The sequence below is a fragment of the Zea mays genome, chromosome 6 (genome assembly GCF_902167145.1).
Source record: "Zea mays cultivar B73 chromosome 6, Zm-B73-REFERENCE-NAM-5.0, whole genome shotgun sequence".
In the NCBI taxonomy this organism is placed as follows: Eukaryota; Viridiplantae; Streptophyta; class Magnoliopsida; order Poales; family Poaceae; genus Zea; species Zea mays.
In genome coordinates this window covers 75268649-75287946 of record NC_050101.1, presented here as the reverse complement: position 1 = coordinate 75287946, position 19298 = coordinate 75268649, and the positions used below count along the sequence as shown (strand labels likewise).

The 19298-nt window shown below is 41.1% G+C and overlaps 1 protein-coding gene and 1 pseudogene across 2 annotated transcripts; both read left to right on the top strand.

The window, feature by feature from the left end:
* The first annotated feature begins 1932 nt into the window (after nucleotides 1–1932).
* LOC100216944 (uncharacterized) lies at nucleotides 1933–3461 on the top strand (annotated as a pseudogene). The gene has a single exon (NR_147032.1). The product of NR_147032.1 is annotated as an uncharacterized protein (transcript).
* Nucleotides 3462–4657: 1196 nt separating this feature from the next.
* Nucleotides 4658–7946, top strand: LOC118472194 (uncharacterized). Its single transcript, XM_035959939.1, has 3 exons — nucleotides 4658–5868; nucleotides 6233–7023; nucleotides 7112–7946. Exon 1 carries the CDS (start codon nucleotides 4702–4704, stop codon nucleotides 5659–5661), a length of 960 nt encoding a protein of 319 aa, XP_035815832.1. The 5' UTR covers nucleotides 4658–4701; the 3' UTR covers nucleotides 5662–5868; nucleotides 6233–7023; nucleotides 7112–7946.
* Nucleotides 7947–19298: the final 11352 nt, after the last annotated feature.

The window sequence follows — 19298 nt, the reverse complement described above, 5'->3', positions numbered from 1 at the left end:
AAAGTAGCCAATTAAACTTTTTATATGTTTTCCCAATTCCTATACATTTTATTTCTTCATATATTTATTTTAGTATTATTAATTTTTTATATACAAATTTTGGGCCTTCAAATCCTACCCCCTTAACAGAAATCTCGTCCTCGAGATTTGTAAGGAAAGGGTATATAACCATGTTATCTCAAAACATATGCACAAACAAAATCTCAGCATGATGCATACTTTATTAGCAACACACGGGGTCAATTAGACCTTATTATTCCTCCTAAAATAGTATCATACTAACCACTAACTAAAGTAATATTTAACTAAAATAATAATATATATGTATATTTATGTAGCTTGGTGGAGCAGGTGGTGGTGGTAGTGGGCGTTGTTTTTGTTGTTGTCTTTCCAACTGTTGTTGCCGTATTTCTCGACGTATCTCCAGCCGGTCCTGACGTATTTCCTCGCATTCTTGTCTTATCTGATTTTGCAGTTCGGTAAGCATGTTTGCCATTTGTTGTATTACCATCATTTGGGTGACAACCACTTGATCGATTCCAACCGGTGGAGGATCTGGAGGATTCATTTTTGTTTACTATTGTCTGATAATCTTCCCTTCCTGGCATTGACCATGAGAGTTAGAAGCATATGTCAAAATAGTTTTGCAAGGGAATTTATTTGGTCAGCAGAATGAATAGGCTAGTAACTGGTTATGATTTGAAGGTTCTTTAGCAGGGCTTAATCTTTATTTTATGTTCAGATTGGGGTAACTAGTCGTATATGGTGAATATCCAAAGGTAGGAAAGAATCTGTCATGATGAGATAGATTACATGATGTAGGTCAAAAGTTTGTTTGATGTTTGGTGGGGATAGATAGATTATACCATTCATCATGACTCTATGTGTTGGGTTAGTTCTTGTGCTCATGGTTGAGTTGGTCTAATGTGCTAAGTTAAGTTAACACCTGACTAGTAGGGTTTAATCTCTTCTACCAGTATCACTAATCTATTTAAGTAGACCACATTAGATTAGGTCATATTAGCTTAGATCACATTAGATTCTATAATCCCATTTAAGAATACCACTTAGTTAAGCATAACAAGCTGACTTTATCTTTATGAAATTGTAGTATTTTTTGTACACCTGAAATTATTTTTATGTCATTAGCAGGTGTGGTACAGAAACAAGGGTACATCATGTTTTACCTATTTGGTGAGTGTTGACATAGAATGAGTGTACTATGGCATAATCGAGCTTCCTTTGGGGGTCTGAATTAGGGACCATCGGTCGTGGTGTTAGATGCCATTATCCAAGTTGGGATAACAATTGCAGGTACACAGGGTACACTACAACACATGTGGCATTTTGTGACGAATGTCCCATGACAATAAAGATTTCTGTCATCGGTCATTTTGTTTTATGACGTATTTTTTGAGGCAAGAGAACCTTATGACAAATCTAGGCAAGTGTCGCTAATAGCATTAGGAAAATATCACAAAACTAGCCAATCAATGAATCATAACGAACAGCTTGTTGTCATAAGTACTAACAATAAATGTTATAAATATATGACAATCCTATATCGTCATAAGATATTACAAATAAGTAACGACTTAAAATATCCGTTCCGGTTATTAATTGAAAATAACATACAAGCATAAAAATGACCATATATTATTTAACTTCAACTACACATCGTGCTACAAAACTAAGAAAGAAAAATATGTCAGCAATAAAAAAGGTAAAAAAAATTCTAGCCATGCCAAATAGTCCCACCATGAACCAGCCACCCAACCATCTTGCATAGATGAAATTACATATATATCCATAGTAGAAAACAAGATCCACCAAATATCTAAGGGTATACTAGTAAATACTCAGCTCCACCAAATGTGCTACCGATTCATTTCCAAATTTCCCAGCCGCCGCCCCATCGATCCTCAGCTTCCTCCCCATCCCTCTTCCTTGTCGCCGCCCCATCCATCCTCCTCGTCGATCGGCATCTTGCTGCTTGGCCCTAATCAAGATGCCCTCTGGAAGGTTGGTCGCACATACCTTGATGGTAAGGGGCTCTTTCGATTATTCTCTCAGTAATTGCCCCCACCGCGTCACCCGCCGTCGTGCCTTGCTGCACGCTCCTTTCCCATCCGCAACAACCAACCTTGCATCGAAAGGTGGAAATGACGACAACAATCTCCAATCTACTGTCCCTCTAATCTCTAATCTGCTAGCATCGACCTCCAATCTGCTTCCCATCTCTGTCCTCTTCCGAACATAGTGGAAATGGTGACGCTGGTGCTAGAGTGGGCTACCAAGGAGCCCTGCCTCATGACCATGGGGGTTGATGAGGCAGGTCATGGCCCTATCCTTGATAAACACTTGTCTTTCTTCTGACCGGTTAATATGCAATATTGCTTTTTTTGAGTTTTCTTACTACATTGTATGTATAAATGTTCATTATGTTTGAGGTCCTGGAGGTTTCATGGGCTCATTTCTCTAATGAAATGGATGCTACAAAGGATTTAGTAAAATGGATGCTACAACTCGATACTAGAGAAGGCCCTGCTTGGTAAACGCTACCATGCAATTTTGAGAAATCTCTTTGAATTGTTTGACATCATCTTATAGCTTTGGAGCCGTGTTGATCGATGGTTCAAACGAATATATGAGTTGCAGCTAAGGTTAGATTATTGCAGAATCATATATTGTTATTCCATCTTTACTTTAAAATCTTATCTCATATATATTGTTTGATTTACTCCAAAGTTTCATTTTTACCGCATGGGAAGGGGTCAACCAAAACCAAAATCTAAGGATACAGGTTCATGGCTTGATAGCGACAGAAAATCTATGCCCAAAAATGTTGGTTCCGGTTTTCCCATAGTAGTGAATTCATATGAGATGGCCCTGTATGATGCTAAATTTCTTGCTGCCCATAAGTGGAAGTATGTTGTTGTTAATGAGGTGATGGAAAACATATTTTCTAAATTATCACCCATTTGTTTTCTCCTTTTTTGTATTTACATGTCAGTTCCATATTTCTTTCTCTAGGGCATCGGTCGAAAAATTCTAAGTGTCTATTATTAAGGGAGCTGAAGCGCGTACCAATGTATAATAAGCTTTTTTTACTTGGCACCCCTTCTGTATAATCTAGCGTAGCTCTGGTCACTATTGAACTTCATTTTGCCCATTATATTCTCATCAAATCAAGAACATGTCATGATATAATTCACACACGCTTTCCTATTTGCCCCTTTCAGTATTTTATTCATGTTATTCAATTCGTACTTGCAACTGATTTATGCCAACATGACTAAACATCGTAAACAAATCCAACGTCACTTGGTTGAAAAAACATTTGATAATTACTTGCATGAGGAATGAGATATTAGTATGTTGTCATAATAATGCTTACATATTTATGTAGACTTGTAGTAATCCAGTTGTTGGAGACTTGTTCTCAAATGCTATGAGTTAAGAAACAAGGCAACACAAATGTTAATGGTTAAAGGTTCTTCGTCCTTCGAAGCATTATTTTTCTTAGGATATAATGATCTTCGGACGAAGGTTATGAAGGACTTACCTTCATCATCACAACATGTGTTAATGAAAGAAGAAGCATATGAAACATATAAGAGACAATATGAATAATCATATGACATTATTAATATACCTTCTTTATATTAACATGAATAGACAGAAACAATATTGAATTACATTTGTACCTTCGGCTTGGTAGAAGGTAAAAGTCCAAGCGTGACTCATAAAATGAATACAAGTCAGCGTGAACAGTACGGGGGTACTGTTCATCTATTTATAGGCATAGGGTGCAGCCTGTGTAAATTTACATTCATGCCCTTCATACTTTCTATTGTCTTATGGACAACCCAATGGGGACTAGATAGTCTTTTCCTCTTTAAGTTGGTTCCTTTTTCCGCCGTTGTGCCAAAGCTCCCTTGCGCGTAGCTTCGGAGCAGTATGCGTCTTCGTCTCGGTCACACTTTTCACATCGTATATAGTTTTGGTCCAAGTCCGAAGGTACCTGTTCACGTGTTACACTTGGAAAGCATTGTTAAATCATGTTTTTGAGGACCTTCGGAAGACGAAGGCCCCCAACAGTAGCCCCTCGCAGTATTAATATGTTAAGATAACGAATTCAGACTGCGACATGAACGAAGACCTTAAGCCGAAGGTCCGAAAAAACACCTTCCCTTTGCTAGAATAGCAATAAACAATGACAGATGGGACCCTCCACTTTTGCATCGCGCTGGGCATATAAATAAGAACTCACACCAGCTGCAATTGATACGCTGCTTGTGCCATTTGCATTATTTTCTCAATTTTATAGCTCTTGCTCACTAGCGCTTGCTAGATTTTCAAGCTCTCTGAGCTTCGGTTCAAAAGACACGTTTTCACCATATCTGGAGAAAAATGTCTCCGAAAAAGAAGGTTGCTGCGGAGACGAAGCTAACTAAAGAGGCGAAGCTGTTTGAGGAGAAGAAGGCTGTGGATCCTTATATTGCTGTATTTGTTAAGTCGATGGCAAAAACAAACACAGAGAAAATTACTAAAGAGATACTGGAAGGCTTATCTGAAGATACTGGTGACAATGATAGCTATGATGTGGGAAGTGGGGATGAAGATTCTGAGGATCGGCCCTGGAGGCCAAGTCATTCAATCTTCGGAAAATCGACCATCAAAAAGAGTCATCTTGAAAACATGAGAGGAAGGTACTTTCAGGATATGTCTACTGTGAGGGCTGGTGGAGACAACAACGTCTCTGCCCCTGAAGAAAACGAAGTTGTTATTTACCGAAGCTTCTTCAGGGCTGGGCTTCGGTTCCCTTTGAGCAAGTTTGTAGTTGAAGTGTTGAAAACCTACCAGATCTTCCTCCATCAGATTACCCCCAAAGCTATAATAAGGATGGAGATTTTTGTCTGGGAAGTAAGGAGTCAAGGGCTAGAGCCAAGCGCAAAGTGCTTCTGCAGTATGCACGAACTTCTATATGAGACAAAGGCCATGGGTAAAGAACAGTACCACAACAACTTCAGTTGTTATGGTTTTATCGCTCGCCCTAACGCAAGCCACCCGGTGCCAACATTTTGGAAGAGATGGCCTGGAGCTTGGATGGAAGAATGGTTTTATGTGAAGAATGATTTGAAAGCGAGGGAAGACATTAAGGAAGTCATCATGCGCCCCATTTGGTCTCGCTTCGGCCTCCGAAGGCTGAAGATAGAAATTGATGAGACAATTGAAGAGTGTCAGAGGGCCTTCATCACTATTTGCTCCTTTATTGGAACAAGAGATTTAATTCAAGAACATATAGCCTTTAGGGTATGGCCACTTGTAGATAGCTGGGAAATGCCGAAGGAGACCATTACTGACTCTAGCGAAGGTGGTTTGATCCGACTGAAGTATACCTTCAGGTTCGGAGATAAGTTTGATGAACCAGATGATGACTGGCTGAAGTGTATCGAGGCTACAAGTGACGAACTGCTTGGAGCATATTCCAAGGCAGAAGATAACGCGCTGTCCGTAGCCTTCGAAGGTCGGGGAAAGAAAAGACTGAACAGAGTTTTTGACGCCATCGGCTTCATATACCCTGACTACCGCTACCCGTTCCGGGGAAAGGGGGTAAAAAGAAAAATTGCTGCTTCTGGAAAGGTTGCCGCTTCATGAGATAAATCACATCTAGCCAAACTAGTTAGTCCATATGGTTTGTGTTGGTCGTCAACCACCAAAATCTATTTATAGGAAAGGGTTAACCCTATTTCCCTTTCAGCGCCGCCTCCCCATCGCCACACCTCCTCCTTCGCGCCGCCCCCTCCCGCCGCCGCTTGCTCCATCCCGCCGCCACCTCCCCTTCGCGCCTGCTCCAACACTAAGGTAACTTTTTTTGTAATTATTACTTAATTTTTCTGTATTTATTTGATATTAATTAGTTATTTAGTGTTTAGTTAGGTTTTAGATGTTAATTATAACTTAGTTGTTAGTTAGTAGTCAATATTTTTTAGCATGGTTTAGGGTTTAGGGTTAGTGAGTAGTAAGTGTTAATTAACATTGTTTAGCATTTACTTAATTTAGCATTTAGTGGTGTGGTTTAGCTATTACCTACTACTTAGTTGTTAATTTACATGGAATGAGTATGCCAGCCATCGTGCTGTCGTTTTTTTGTAGGTTATAGAAAACACACAGTATAGGGGAGGTGGTGCCGAATTTTGTACTGACAATACTATTTTTTTGTATATAGGTGTCGGACTCGACCTTCGCCACCGTGAGTTTGACTCATCCGCGATCTCGGGTATACCTTGTTTTAGTACATTATTCATAGATTATGTATTTTTGTTTGTTGTGGTTATTTATATAATTATTAGTTAGTAAGTAGCTATTACTTATTTATTACTTAGTAAGTATTTAGGCATAAGTATTTAGTCAGTAGTAAGTACTTAGGCACTATTGAGTTAGTAATCTGTGTTTGCAATAGATGGACACCCTAGTGACACTATACCATGGAGAAAGCGTGGAGGAAGATGTTTATGGGAATGTTAGTTTTTATGGTATGAAGAAGGTGACTGATGTTCGATGAAAGACCTTCTTTTGGCCAAATTTTCGCTCGAGCTTGTGAGGAGATTAGTTGCAATTTAAACGACCCTAGCATTATCAATTGAGGGTTTATTGTCCCATGTTACATCTGAGACAATTGTCCGACGGTTGATCTCCATTGCCTCTGAAGATGACTGGTTGGAATATGTCAAAATTGTGAAGACGATTATTCCACCATGTTTGGATGTGGTTGTTCAAAAGTTATAGTTTAGTCATTGTGATGCTCCAGTCGGGTTTTCTCCACAAATGCCAAATGCATCTCATAGTGAAGCTCCTTTGCTTGAGCTTCCGGATGAAGTGGTTGTTATGCCAGATGCTCAATCGGCCCCGAACGAGGTAGAGATTTCTCATCCTGTTCGCTGCGTTTGTGGGGCTTCGAATCCAGTGGTACCCCCCACGAGGTCCCATTGACCTAGGATCCAACCCCGGATCAACCTAGTAAGTGTCTTTAATACGTTATTCATATCCATCGTTAATTCGTTTGATTTGATTTTAATGTAGTATTTGATCCTTCGACGTTATGCAGGAGTTCCACAACTAGATAATGGTGCTTATCTTCATGTGCCCCTATCAGCCAATATGGACCACATATGCAGGGCCTCAAATAGTGTTGATGTTCAGATTGAGGATGGGGAGGAGCCATATGAGGCTGCATGGGCCTTAGATTCTGATGATGACCGCTCGGTTCAAGAAATGACCGAGCAAGAAATTGAACTCATCAGACGTTTGTGTCCTGAGCGTGACCCTACAGTACATGAATTTAGCAGTCTAAGTCATTCCAATGGTGCATACACAGAAGGACATGATGATGAACTGCTAGAGGCTCCGGATAACGCCGACAACATTGAGATTAAGGTAGGCTTACTTTTCAAGGACCTGCCTACACAGAAACGATGGCTACAGGAATATTCCGTGAACCGCAAGAGGTCGTTCAAGGCAAGACACTTGTATGCTCAGCGTCGTTACACAGTTGTGTGCGAGGTGTCTGATTGTAATTGGAGGGTATGTGCCCGCAGGCAGAAGGAAACCGGAAAGTTTAAGATCACAAAAATTTTAGGTCCACACACTTGTGCCCAGACAGAGCTGAGCTTTAAGCATCGTCAGTTGACATCTACCCTAATTGCGAAAAGGCTATTGGGGACATTGAAGGGTCAGCCAAACTTGAAGGTGAAGTCAATTATGACCATGACTTGGGAGCTGTTTGGTTATAGGATCAAGTATGGGAAAGCATGGAGGGCAAAGCAACGAGCATGGAAGATGATATACAGGGATTGGGAGGAGGGTTACGAAAAGTTGCCAGCATTGTTTAATGCAATGAAAGCAAAAAAATCTAGGTATGCATTACGAGTACATCCCTAAACCTAACGAATGGAGGAATGGCACATAGATCTTCTTTCGTGCTTTCTGGTGTTTCTCGCAGTGCGTAGAGGCCTTCAGGCATTGTCGTCTCGTGCTCTCTATTGTTGGTACTTTTCTTCTTGGGAACTATAAGGGCACTGTTGGTCACTTGTTCTCAAATGTTGTGAGTTAAGAACAAGGCAACACAATTGTTAATTATAACATACCTTCGTCCTCCGAAGTATTATCTCCTCATGGATATAATACTCATCAAACAAAGGTCGAGAAGGACATACCTCCATCATTTATTATATAAGTAAGGATGCAAAAAGATGTAAACAATATTTGTATCTCATTGATTCATACATATTTGTATTTCATAAAACATGTATAAATATTAACAGCATTAACATTACAATGATACCTTCGGCTTGCTCGAAGGTGAGGATGCAGGAGAGTGATTACAATCCAGCGTGAACAGTACGGTGCTATTGTTCATCTATTTATAGACACAACCCAAGTAAAAGTACATTTATGTCCTTGTCAACCGTCTACAATTATAATACAAAACATTAAGGACTAAATAGTCTTTATCCTTTTTTGGTCACTGTTGTATTTGGTCTTCGTCATCAACCTGAGCCGAAGTCCCTTGACTATAGCTTCGTCGCCCATTTTTGTCACCTATGGGTTACACCTCTACTTGTGGCGGAACCGCCCGAATTATTCCAGTTTAAATGCCCAAGTCACACCCACAAGAGCAGTAACGCACTTAAACCGGAATAACCCGTCCGTCCCTCGGATCTAGTCCGATAAAGCCACTTAACCAGGATCGAATACCACTAGCTCACTCGAAGGTGAGGCACAGAGAAATACAATAAAACATAATACCACAAATTTAATAAGTATCATTAGTGATTACATTATCGGAGTTTTAGAAATAATAACCATAAATTTTAATGCAGCGGAAATAACTAACAGAGAAAACCGAGTAACATGGCGAAGCCTGGCCACGCTACTCCTCCTGGTCCTCTCCCGCGGAAGCAATAACCCACTCGACCGTCTATCCCGGTGGCAGGAATGGAGGCCAAGTCACACCATCAACCAATTCCAGGAGGTACCTGCAAAAATTATGCCACAAGCAAGGCTGAGTATACTAATACTCAGCTAGACTTACCCGGTGTGAGGAGTCTACTCCTCTACCTCTAGACATGCAGCTGTTTGGCTGAGGGGTTTGGTTTGCCAAAAGCACTAGCTGAGTCTAAAAACAAGTTTTAGCTTTTCAAGTTTTAGTAGAAACCTTTAGACTAGATGTGTACCTAGCTAATCATACATGGTATCAAACATTTTTACAAATCAACATCTTTTGCGAGTCACCTCATTTCCACTTATTACTCAATGTAGCAGCATGGATCAAGCAGTCTCATTAGCTGCGAGAAGCAGACGATTCGAATCGAGTTTTTATCCTTGCAAGGTAAACCTAAACACACAACATGGCGAGGCACTCTGTGCCCACACACATCAACCGTCCCCATCGATTCCCCGCCAGCAGAGAGGGGCTCACCGCCTTGGCGTACAATGCCTCACTGACCCCGAATGCCGTCGTGCAGTGACCGCACTTGTACCCACCATAACCGGAATGGGAGACCATGTCTCAGGTCGCGTGAGGAGGGCAATCTGCTGCCAGGTTCAATCAGGTACTAGGCTTACCGATTTACCATATTTCTCGGCATATGCTTAGTACGTTCAAACGCTTGACACACGGTACCACACCTTAATCCTTATTCCAATTTCCGTCTTGTAAACAACCAATCCCCATGGATCGTTGTCCACAGACCAACATCAGTACGATATGAAAATGGATACAACCAATTCCTGACCTCGCGCGAGTGCTAGAAAAATCACTCGACTTCTACCGAGATCCCTAATTATTAAAGCAGCTACTCGACCTAGCATACTAGTATCCATCTCAAAGGGAATCCTGAGTTCATGCAACTAAGGTTCCAAACAACTCTTACACTTAAGTGCACAGTACAAGCCTACAAACATTAAGTGCAGTAAAATAGTATATATAAACGATTATGCATAAAACCGGGGCTTGCCTTTAATTTGACACTTAGATAGTGTTTGCTGGGGGAGGTACTCGCTTGGCGAGCATCCACTGGTTATGTCCATCATTCTTCAGGTCGTCGACCAACTGCATCTTGTGGTTGGCACCATGTCACTTGCACGATCAGCATCTCTCGGTCCTAAATGAGATGCAAGATGCATATGGATGAATATACAAAGACACAGTGGCGGACTAAACATTAAATTGTAAGACACTGCAACGACTATACACAAGCGCTAGCTATTCGTACGTTATCGGCGTTCAACATTAACACTATTAAAAAGACGACAACATTTTATTTATTTGCGCAACACAACTACAACCTCACAAGCACGCACATTTCATTTATTTGGATACGACTTTTCATTAGTTCTCCTATTGATCGCGCAAAAGCATCACCGACCATACAAGTTCAGTAGCGGACATAGGCATCAATGTCTATGGAATTCTTATACCACGATCAACTAGAGAAGAAACATATAAAACATGACACACATGCATTGTTAAGCCTAGTCATGGCAAGTCTATATTAATTTAGTGCTAACCAACCATTTTTAGCCAAAAGGGTGAACTAACAATCAAATAAGCACTAGCAGAATTTTTGGACAACAATACATAAGTCACTTGTTTTGATCATAACTTTTCAATTATTAGTCCAAAAATATCAAACTAGGAGTTTTTGGAAAGCTTAAAAAGTGTCTACAACTTTGGTATTGTCATCATCACAACACAATTAAACACTTAGCAAGGTCGAATTGTGCAAACACAGTAGCTCTGTCCAGATTTGGACAGATTCAGACTTGCAGTTTCAAAAATTTACAACTAAAGGTTCAAACATCCAAACCAATTGATCCTAGATTTTCTGGAAAGGTAATAAAATTTTCTACATATCATTTATAAACATTTCAAGGTGATTCAATATTTAACTAAGGATAAAAGACACTAGAAGGCTTTGCTGTCCAGATTTGGACAGATTCAGTCTTCCTATATTAAACATTCATAACTAAATCTTCAGACCACCAAAAAGAGTGATACAATACTTTCTGGAAAGCTTGGCAAAAGCACTACATAACTTCTATAATCACCAAGAATTGATTCAATGTTTAACTAAATCAAATAAACACAGTTTTCAAAATCTGTTCTGACGGTGGACAGAACACAACAACCAGTTTGTAAAATTCATAACTCTTAAACTGTCATTCCTATGGTTATGAAATTTTAACACAAGCAAGATAAGAAAAGCATGAACAGATTGTAACATTAACCTAAGCAAACAGTGCAGTTTCTAAAATCTGTACAGAATTGGGACAGATTCATTTACTGAATTTGTAAAGAGTATAACTACTAAACGATCAAACTTATGCCTGTCAAATTTTGACACCAGCAAGATAATAAAGTTATCTACCACTTTTCTATAGCACATATCTACAGAAAATACTATTTAGTTCATCAAACATACAACACAACTAAAACAGTGCGTGCAGTCCAAAACAGCAATCAATAAATTTTAGCTCCTATAAAATTCAAGAATCGCCGCGTTCGAGAGACTTGAATTACTCTAACGCTTTACTATTTATTCGAGTTAAGACAATCAAATTAGAACCAACAAGTCGACTTGCAAATTTTATTCAAGTCATTTAGTGTACTAAAATTACTACAACCAATTAACAACGCATTCTCCACGATAATCACCCAACAATTTGCGTTTTAAATTAGACATCACATGAGCACTACTACTCTTTACCCGCGACCATACCCATACACATTTAGACTACAACACGCAATTCATCGTGACCACGAACTTAACTAAAGCCATCTAACAAGTTTGCTAATCCATTATTATAGCACTCCGAGACACAATATGTATATAGCAATCACTTATCGCAATCGACTCTTTCTTAACAGAAGTTAGCCAACACAAGATAAAACTAAGTTATTCACCATACGAACACAGTTACACACCGCCTACTAGTTTCTAACGTAATCCTTACATAATTCGTAATCCCACTACTCACTAACAATAAATCACGCACGACAACTACCACATCAACCGGTTAATTTATTAGGACACCGTATGCCTAGCGTGCCACTAGTACCCCATATTTTGATTCATGCTCAAAAATACATCCTTTATTCGATTATACAATAGCGACCTAAGCGTCATGTTATCCAATCCATACATCTTTTCTCGTCGCGAGTATAACCATATTACGGCGTATACCCGCACACCTCAAACAAATATCTTACTCCACCATTTACCAAAATACACCACGGCACACACACGCACATACGTGTCCCCATATTACGCACAAGACATCCACCGCACAAGTGACTCCAACCGGATTACTCATACTCTCATTTGCATCGACTATCACAATCACCGCTCACATGCATAAAACAAATACACTTTTCACGTAGACACCTATCGATGCATTCCCCAACACATAACCCGCCTTTTAAAAATTATCCTCACATCACACGTATTTCCAAATTTACTCATCACATTAAACAACACAACACATTTTCTTACCAAAACATGAATGCGACCTGGCCACAGCATATAACCAAAACATTTTATACCCACACATAATTAAACACCCATGTGCACCACATCGACCAATACATAATTAGACAAACTACAAATCGCACGCATCGAACAACCTCTTCTTCTCTAACCGCAAATGTGATCCTACCAAAATATAAAAACATCCGAGTTCTTGTTCTACTTCATTTTCTTCTATATATGTGTTCATTCATACAATTATAATTTCACGCACATATTCACACACGCACATCGTCGACCAAATACGTAAATAAAACAAATCGCGAATCATTCAAGGCGAACAACCTGGCCGAAATCCGATCGGAGTTGCACATGCATGCCATCAGACTGGGTTCTTTGCCGAAGAGCGACGCGCTAGGCGTGACGACGACACGGCGAGGTTGTTGCTCGCTGCACAGATTGATGACTAGCGGAGCTCGGCGCCGTCGTGCTGGGAAACGATGGCTGCTGGGGCCATGCAGATCGATGGGGCTCACTACATCCCTGCCGAGGTCGAGCGTGGGGGAGACGCCGTGCGGTGAAGGGAGTGGCCGGCGCCGGAGATGGAGAAACTCACCGACCCAGGGAGCTGGTCTGGAGATGGGACCTCGCTGGATTTATGGAGCAGGGAGCAGGGGAAACAGGGAGCTCGGCCATGGCGCTCATGGCAACAGTGACTACCATGGACGGCCATCCGAAATGGAGGAGGCGAGCGCTTAGGGCAGGGGCACGGGAGCCATGGGGAGCTGAGGAGGCCGGCTGCGAGCGTGGCACCATGTATAGAGAGCTAGGCGGCAATGGAGCTGCGCTGGTGCCATGGATGCCAGGAAGGGGCGCCGAGCATAGGGGGCGACTGGGAGGCGCTGGAGGGAAAGGAATGCTCGGCCCTGGACGGACTCTGAGCAATGGGGCCCAAGAAGGAGGGCGCCATGGGATGGGAGGAAGCTCCCTGCGTGCGGCTGTGTGGGATGAGGAGCGTGGGCAGAGGAGGTCGGCTGGTGCACAGGGAAGGGCGCTGCTTGCTTGAGGAAGAAGAAGGGGAGGAGATGAGGAGCCGGACTGCTCTCGTGCAGGGAGCGAGCGCCAGGGAGGAGGGCGCCATGGTGGCCGAGGGGAGGAGCTGAGCTCCCTGCGCTTGCTGCTCGCTGGAGGAAGAAGAACCGCTGGCTGTTGATGCCGTGAAGGAGAAGACAGGGAAGGAGAAGGTGGCGGCTAGGAGAATTAGAGGGGTGGGAATGGAAAATTTCCAAATTTGCAAAGGAGAGGGCTCCTATTTATAGGCATGTGCTAGGGTTAGGGTTTGTTAGTGGGCCAATTGGGCTAGAATGGGCTTGGCCCAATACACTAAATTGGTTGTGCTAATTATTTTCCGGAGCAAAAATGCTCCTGCGGAATTCGTCTCTACGGAGAACAGAGCGAAATAGGTTTCGGAAGATCGGGCGATTTACTCGGCCGAGAGTTTGATTTGACTTCGCTCGGCAATAATTCTCTATGCATGATTTGAAAATAAATTGCCTCGGGATACGACCGGCTTTCGGATTTTTAGTCGGGGAAGGTGAATCGTGGCATTTTAAAATAGCTGTCGATACGGGGTTTTGAATTCGGTTTGGACATAAGATATTTGGCCGAGTCGGATAAAATTGATTAGAGGACGACATATCGAGTATTCCGTCTGAGAGTACGGACTCAGATTTAAATAGTCAGACATAGATCGAAGGTCGAGGAACCGGACTCGGGCTCAGATCAAATAACAACTGTCGAGAGTTTGATTGAATGTGCTTTAGATGAGATTTATAAGTCGAGAATGATTTTCGAGTTTGCATTCGTTCCGAGTAATAAAAGTTTTAACAGGCTCTAAATTCGGCCTTCTGTGAGATTGAATAATTTCGAATTCGGTGAAATATGAATGAATAATCTAGATAATCAGAGACATACGCGAGCGAGAAATAGAAATTTTCACTGAGCATCCGAGATTAGGATAAATCTCCCGACATAACACGAAATAGACACCTAGGGTGTCACAGCCTTCCCCCCTTAAAAGAATCTCGTCCCGAGATTCGAATGAGGATCTTTAAGGGTGGAGAAGCATGTAACTCCCAGGCTGATGGTTGATGCAAATTCATGAGATAGTATCTGACAAGATATTGAAGATAGATTTGGATAGAATATTGCGGCATGTTGAGACAAAATGCAGCGATCACTTTGAGAGAATGTCCACAAAAGATAGCACATCAGTATAGTCTCGTAATGGATCACGACTATTAACCGGGATACCAGCGCGTGTCGAGCAGCTCAACCTTGTGTGCGCACCCACAGGAGGCTCTCGGTTTCGTCGCGACACCATCAGTCGTTAGTCATAACACCATTACTAAACGCAACCAATGAGAAATCCACATAGCACAGATAGATGGAGCCCATGAGAGTATGGCTCAGAAAATAAGAATGTGACCGGAGTTGAAGCAGAGATTGCTGGCCAAAAGAGCATCACATGAGAATTTTCTTCAACTCAGAGAACTATTTTTTTATCATCACGGGGATTATCAGCCAAAGATTGATACGGTATTCAATATGAGGAGGAACCAACCATGGGATTGAGATTGGTAGGCTTTTAGAGACATGAGAGAACTAAAGTCAACAGCATAATCCATTGAACCAAATGGATCCACTGCTTAGAGATAAAATCGATAAAACAACGTCGTGATGCTCAGAGAAGGGGGTATGAGAATGATCAGAAATGAGAGATTTAGGCGAGATCAACATCCGATACTTGAGAACAGGTTATAGCGGATAACGAGATAACGAGGCAGAATCAATAGGGGATCCCGAGATTCGGATGATAAGGCAAACATGATTCACAAGAAAAAGGATTACCAGATCCAGATGGAAGGAGAGGTAGGCAAACAGGATCAGCTAGGATGATTAACAGAAATGCTATGAAGTTTTAGGGGCAAGGATTTATGGAAAGAAACATGGCCTTGATAGGGTTTGCGCAACTAGACACCAGCAACAATTTTTTTTGACACAACAAGTGCACAAGGAGACTTGGGTTGGTCTAGCGGTCAAGCTATGGGTGTCTATAAGTTGTGCAGGTGCAATTTCAAGTGTAAAACACACAAGGGCTCGAAACACCAAAACAAGCACGTGATTTGATTTTTTTAAGAGTTTCACTCGGGAACTACTAGATTATTTGGGGAAGGGGGTCTTTTCATGAGCAGAACAGACAACATTTTTTTGTTAGAGGCAAAATGGACTGAACAACTATCGTACCTTCTAGAAAGCAAGGCAAGAGAAACACATATCACGACCTAGTCAAGACTTACCAATCCGACACAAGGTAAAGCATTTCTTATAGTATCTAACATAGCAGTACATCACATTATCCACAAGTTATTATTGGAATAAAGGTGAGAGAAGCATGTTGAGACACAAGAGACAATTATAATGCGACAATCATGATGCATGCTCATTCTAGTCGTCTTCTCAGACCTAACTAGTTTTTTGGATGCTTTTACAGCATCCTGCTAGTAGCAATAGTAGCCTTTATGGCCTATATAACTAGCCACCTAGCTACCCATCTATTTCTTAAGGCTTCACGTCCTAGGTCTATCCTTATCGTCCTGACGATCTATCCAACATTGGTTTCTAAGCAAGTTTTACTTTAGAAAAGTTGGTATTCATGACTTATTGACTTCTCTGTAATGGTATTCGCTCTGATACCAGCTGTGGCGGAACCGCCCGAATTATTCCAGCTTAAGTGCCCAAGTCACACCCACAAGGGCAGCAACGCACTTAAACCAGAATAACCCGTCAGTCCCTCGGATCTAGTCCGATAAAGCCACTTAACCAGGATCGAATACCACTAGCTCACTCGAAGGTGAGGCACAGAGAAATACAATAAAACATAATACCACAAATTTAATAAGTATCATTAATAATTACATTATCAGAGTTTCAGAAATAATAACCATAAATTTTAATGCAGCGGAAATAACTAACGGAGAAAACCGAGTAACATGGCGAAGCCTGGCCATGCTACCCCTCCTGGTCCTCTCCCGCGGAAGCAATAACCCACTCGACCGTCTATCCCGGTGGCAGGGATGGAGGCCAAGTCACACCATCAACCAATTCCAGGAGGTACCTGCAAAAATTATGCCACAAGCAAGGCTGAGTATACTAATACTCAGCTAGACTTACCCGGTGTGAGGAGTCTACTCCTTTACCTCTAGACATGTAGTTGTTTGGCTGAGGGGTTTGGTTTGCCAAAAGCACTAGCTGAGTCTAAAAACAAGTTTTAGCTTTTCAAGTTTTAGTAGAATCCTTTAGACTAGATGTGTACCTAGCTAATCATACATGGAATCAAACATTTTTACAAATCAACATCTTTTGCCAGTCACCTCATTTCCACTTATTACTCAATGTAGCAGCATGGATCAAGCAGTCTCATTAGCTGCGAGAAGCAGACGATTCGAATCGAGTTTTTATCCTTGCAAGGTAAACCTAAACACACGACGTGGCGAGGCACTCCGTCCCCACACACATTAACCGTCCTCATCGATTCCCCGCCAGCAGAGAGGGGCTCACCGCCTTATGCCTCACTAACCCCGACTGCCGTCGTGCAGTGACCGCACTTGTACCCACCATAACCGGAATGGGAGACCACGTCTCAGGTCGCGTGAGGAGGACAATCTGCTGCCAGGTTCAATCAGGTACTAGGCTTACCGATTTACCATATTTCTCGGCATATGCTTAGTACGTTCAAACGCTTGACACATGGTAGCACACCTTAATCCTTATTCCGATTTCTGTCTTGTAAACAACCAATCCCCATGGATCGTTGTCCACAGACCAACATCAGTACGATATGAAAATGGATACAACCAATATCTGACCTCGCGCGAGTGCTAGAAAAATCACTCGACTTCTACCGAGATCCCTAATTATTAAAGCAGCTACTCGACCTAGCATACTAGTATCCATTTCAAAGGGAATCCTGAGTTCATGCAACTAAGGTTCCAAACAACTCCTACACTTAAGTGCACAGTACAAGCCTACAAACATTAAGTGAAGTAAAATAGTATATATGAACGGTTATACATAAAACTGGGGCTTGCCTTTAATTTGACACTTAGATAGTGTTTGCTGGGGGAGGTACTCGCTTGGCGAGCATCCACTGGTTATGTCCATCATTCTTCAGGTCGTCGACCAACTGCATCTTGTGGTTGGCACCACGTCACTTGCACGATCAGCATCTCTCGGTCCTAAATGAGATGCAAGATGCATATAGATGAATATAATGAAAGTAGCACAAGATATACAAAGACACAGTGGCGAACTAAACATTAAATTGTAAGACACTGCAACGACTATACGCAAGCGCTAGCTATTCGTACGTTATCGGCGTTCAACATTAACACCATTAAAAAGACGACAACATTTTATTTATTTGCGCAACACAACTACAACCTCACAAGCACGCGCATTTCATTTATTTGGATACGGCTTTTCATTAGTTCTCCTATTGATCGCGCAAAAGCATCACCGACCACACAAGTTCAGTAGCGGACATAGGCATCAATGTCTATGGAATTCCTATACCACGATCAACTAGAGAAGAAACATATAAACATGACACACATGCATTGTTAAGCCTAGTCATGGCAAGTCTATATTAATTTAGTGCTAACCATCCATTTTTAGCCAAAAGGGTGAACTAACAATCAAATAAGCACTAGCTGAATTTTTGGACAGCAATACATCAGTCACTTGTTTTGATCATAACTTTTCAATTATTAGTCCAAAAATATCAAACTAGGACTTTCTGGAAAGCTTAAAAAGTTCTCTACAACTTTGGTATTGTCATCACAACATGATTAAACACTTAGCAAGGTCAAATTGTGCAAACACAGTAGCTCTGTCCAGATTTGGACAGATTCAGACTTGCAGCTTCAAAAATTCACAACTAAAGGTTCAGACATCCAAACCAACTGATCCTAGATTTTATGGAAAGGTAATAAAATTGTCTACAAATCATTTATAAACATCTCAAGGTGATTCAATATTTAACTAAGAATAAAAGACACTAGAAGGCTTTGCTGTTCAGATTTGGACAGATTCAGTCTTCCTACATTAAACATTCATAACTAAATTTTCAGACCACCAAAAAGAGTGATCCAAGACTTTCTGGAAAGAATGGCAAAAGCACTACATAACTTCTATAATCACCAAGAATTGATTCAAAGTTTAACTAAATCAAACAACACAGTTTTCAAAATCTGTTCTGACGGTGGACAGAACACAGCAACCAGATTGTAAAATTTATAACTCTTAAACCGTCAGGCCTATGGTTATGAAATTTTAACACAAGCAAGATAAGAAAAGCATCTACAACTTTCTTATAACAACCATAAACAAATTGTAAAATTAACTTAAGAAAACAGTGCAGTTTCTGAAATCTGTACAGAATTGGGACAGATTCAGTTACTGAATTTGTAAAGAGTATAACTACTAAACGATCAAACTTATGCCTGTCAAATTTTGACACCAGCAAGATAATAAAGTTATCTACCACTTTTCTATAGCACATATCTACAGAAAATATAATTTAATTCATCAAACATACAACACAACTAAAACAGTGCGTGCAGTCCAAAACAGCAATCAATAAATTTCAGCTCCTATAAAATTCAAGAATCGCCGCGTTTGAGTGACTTGAATTACTCTTATGCT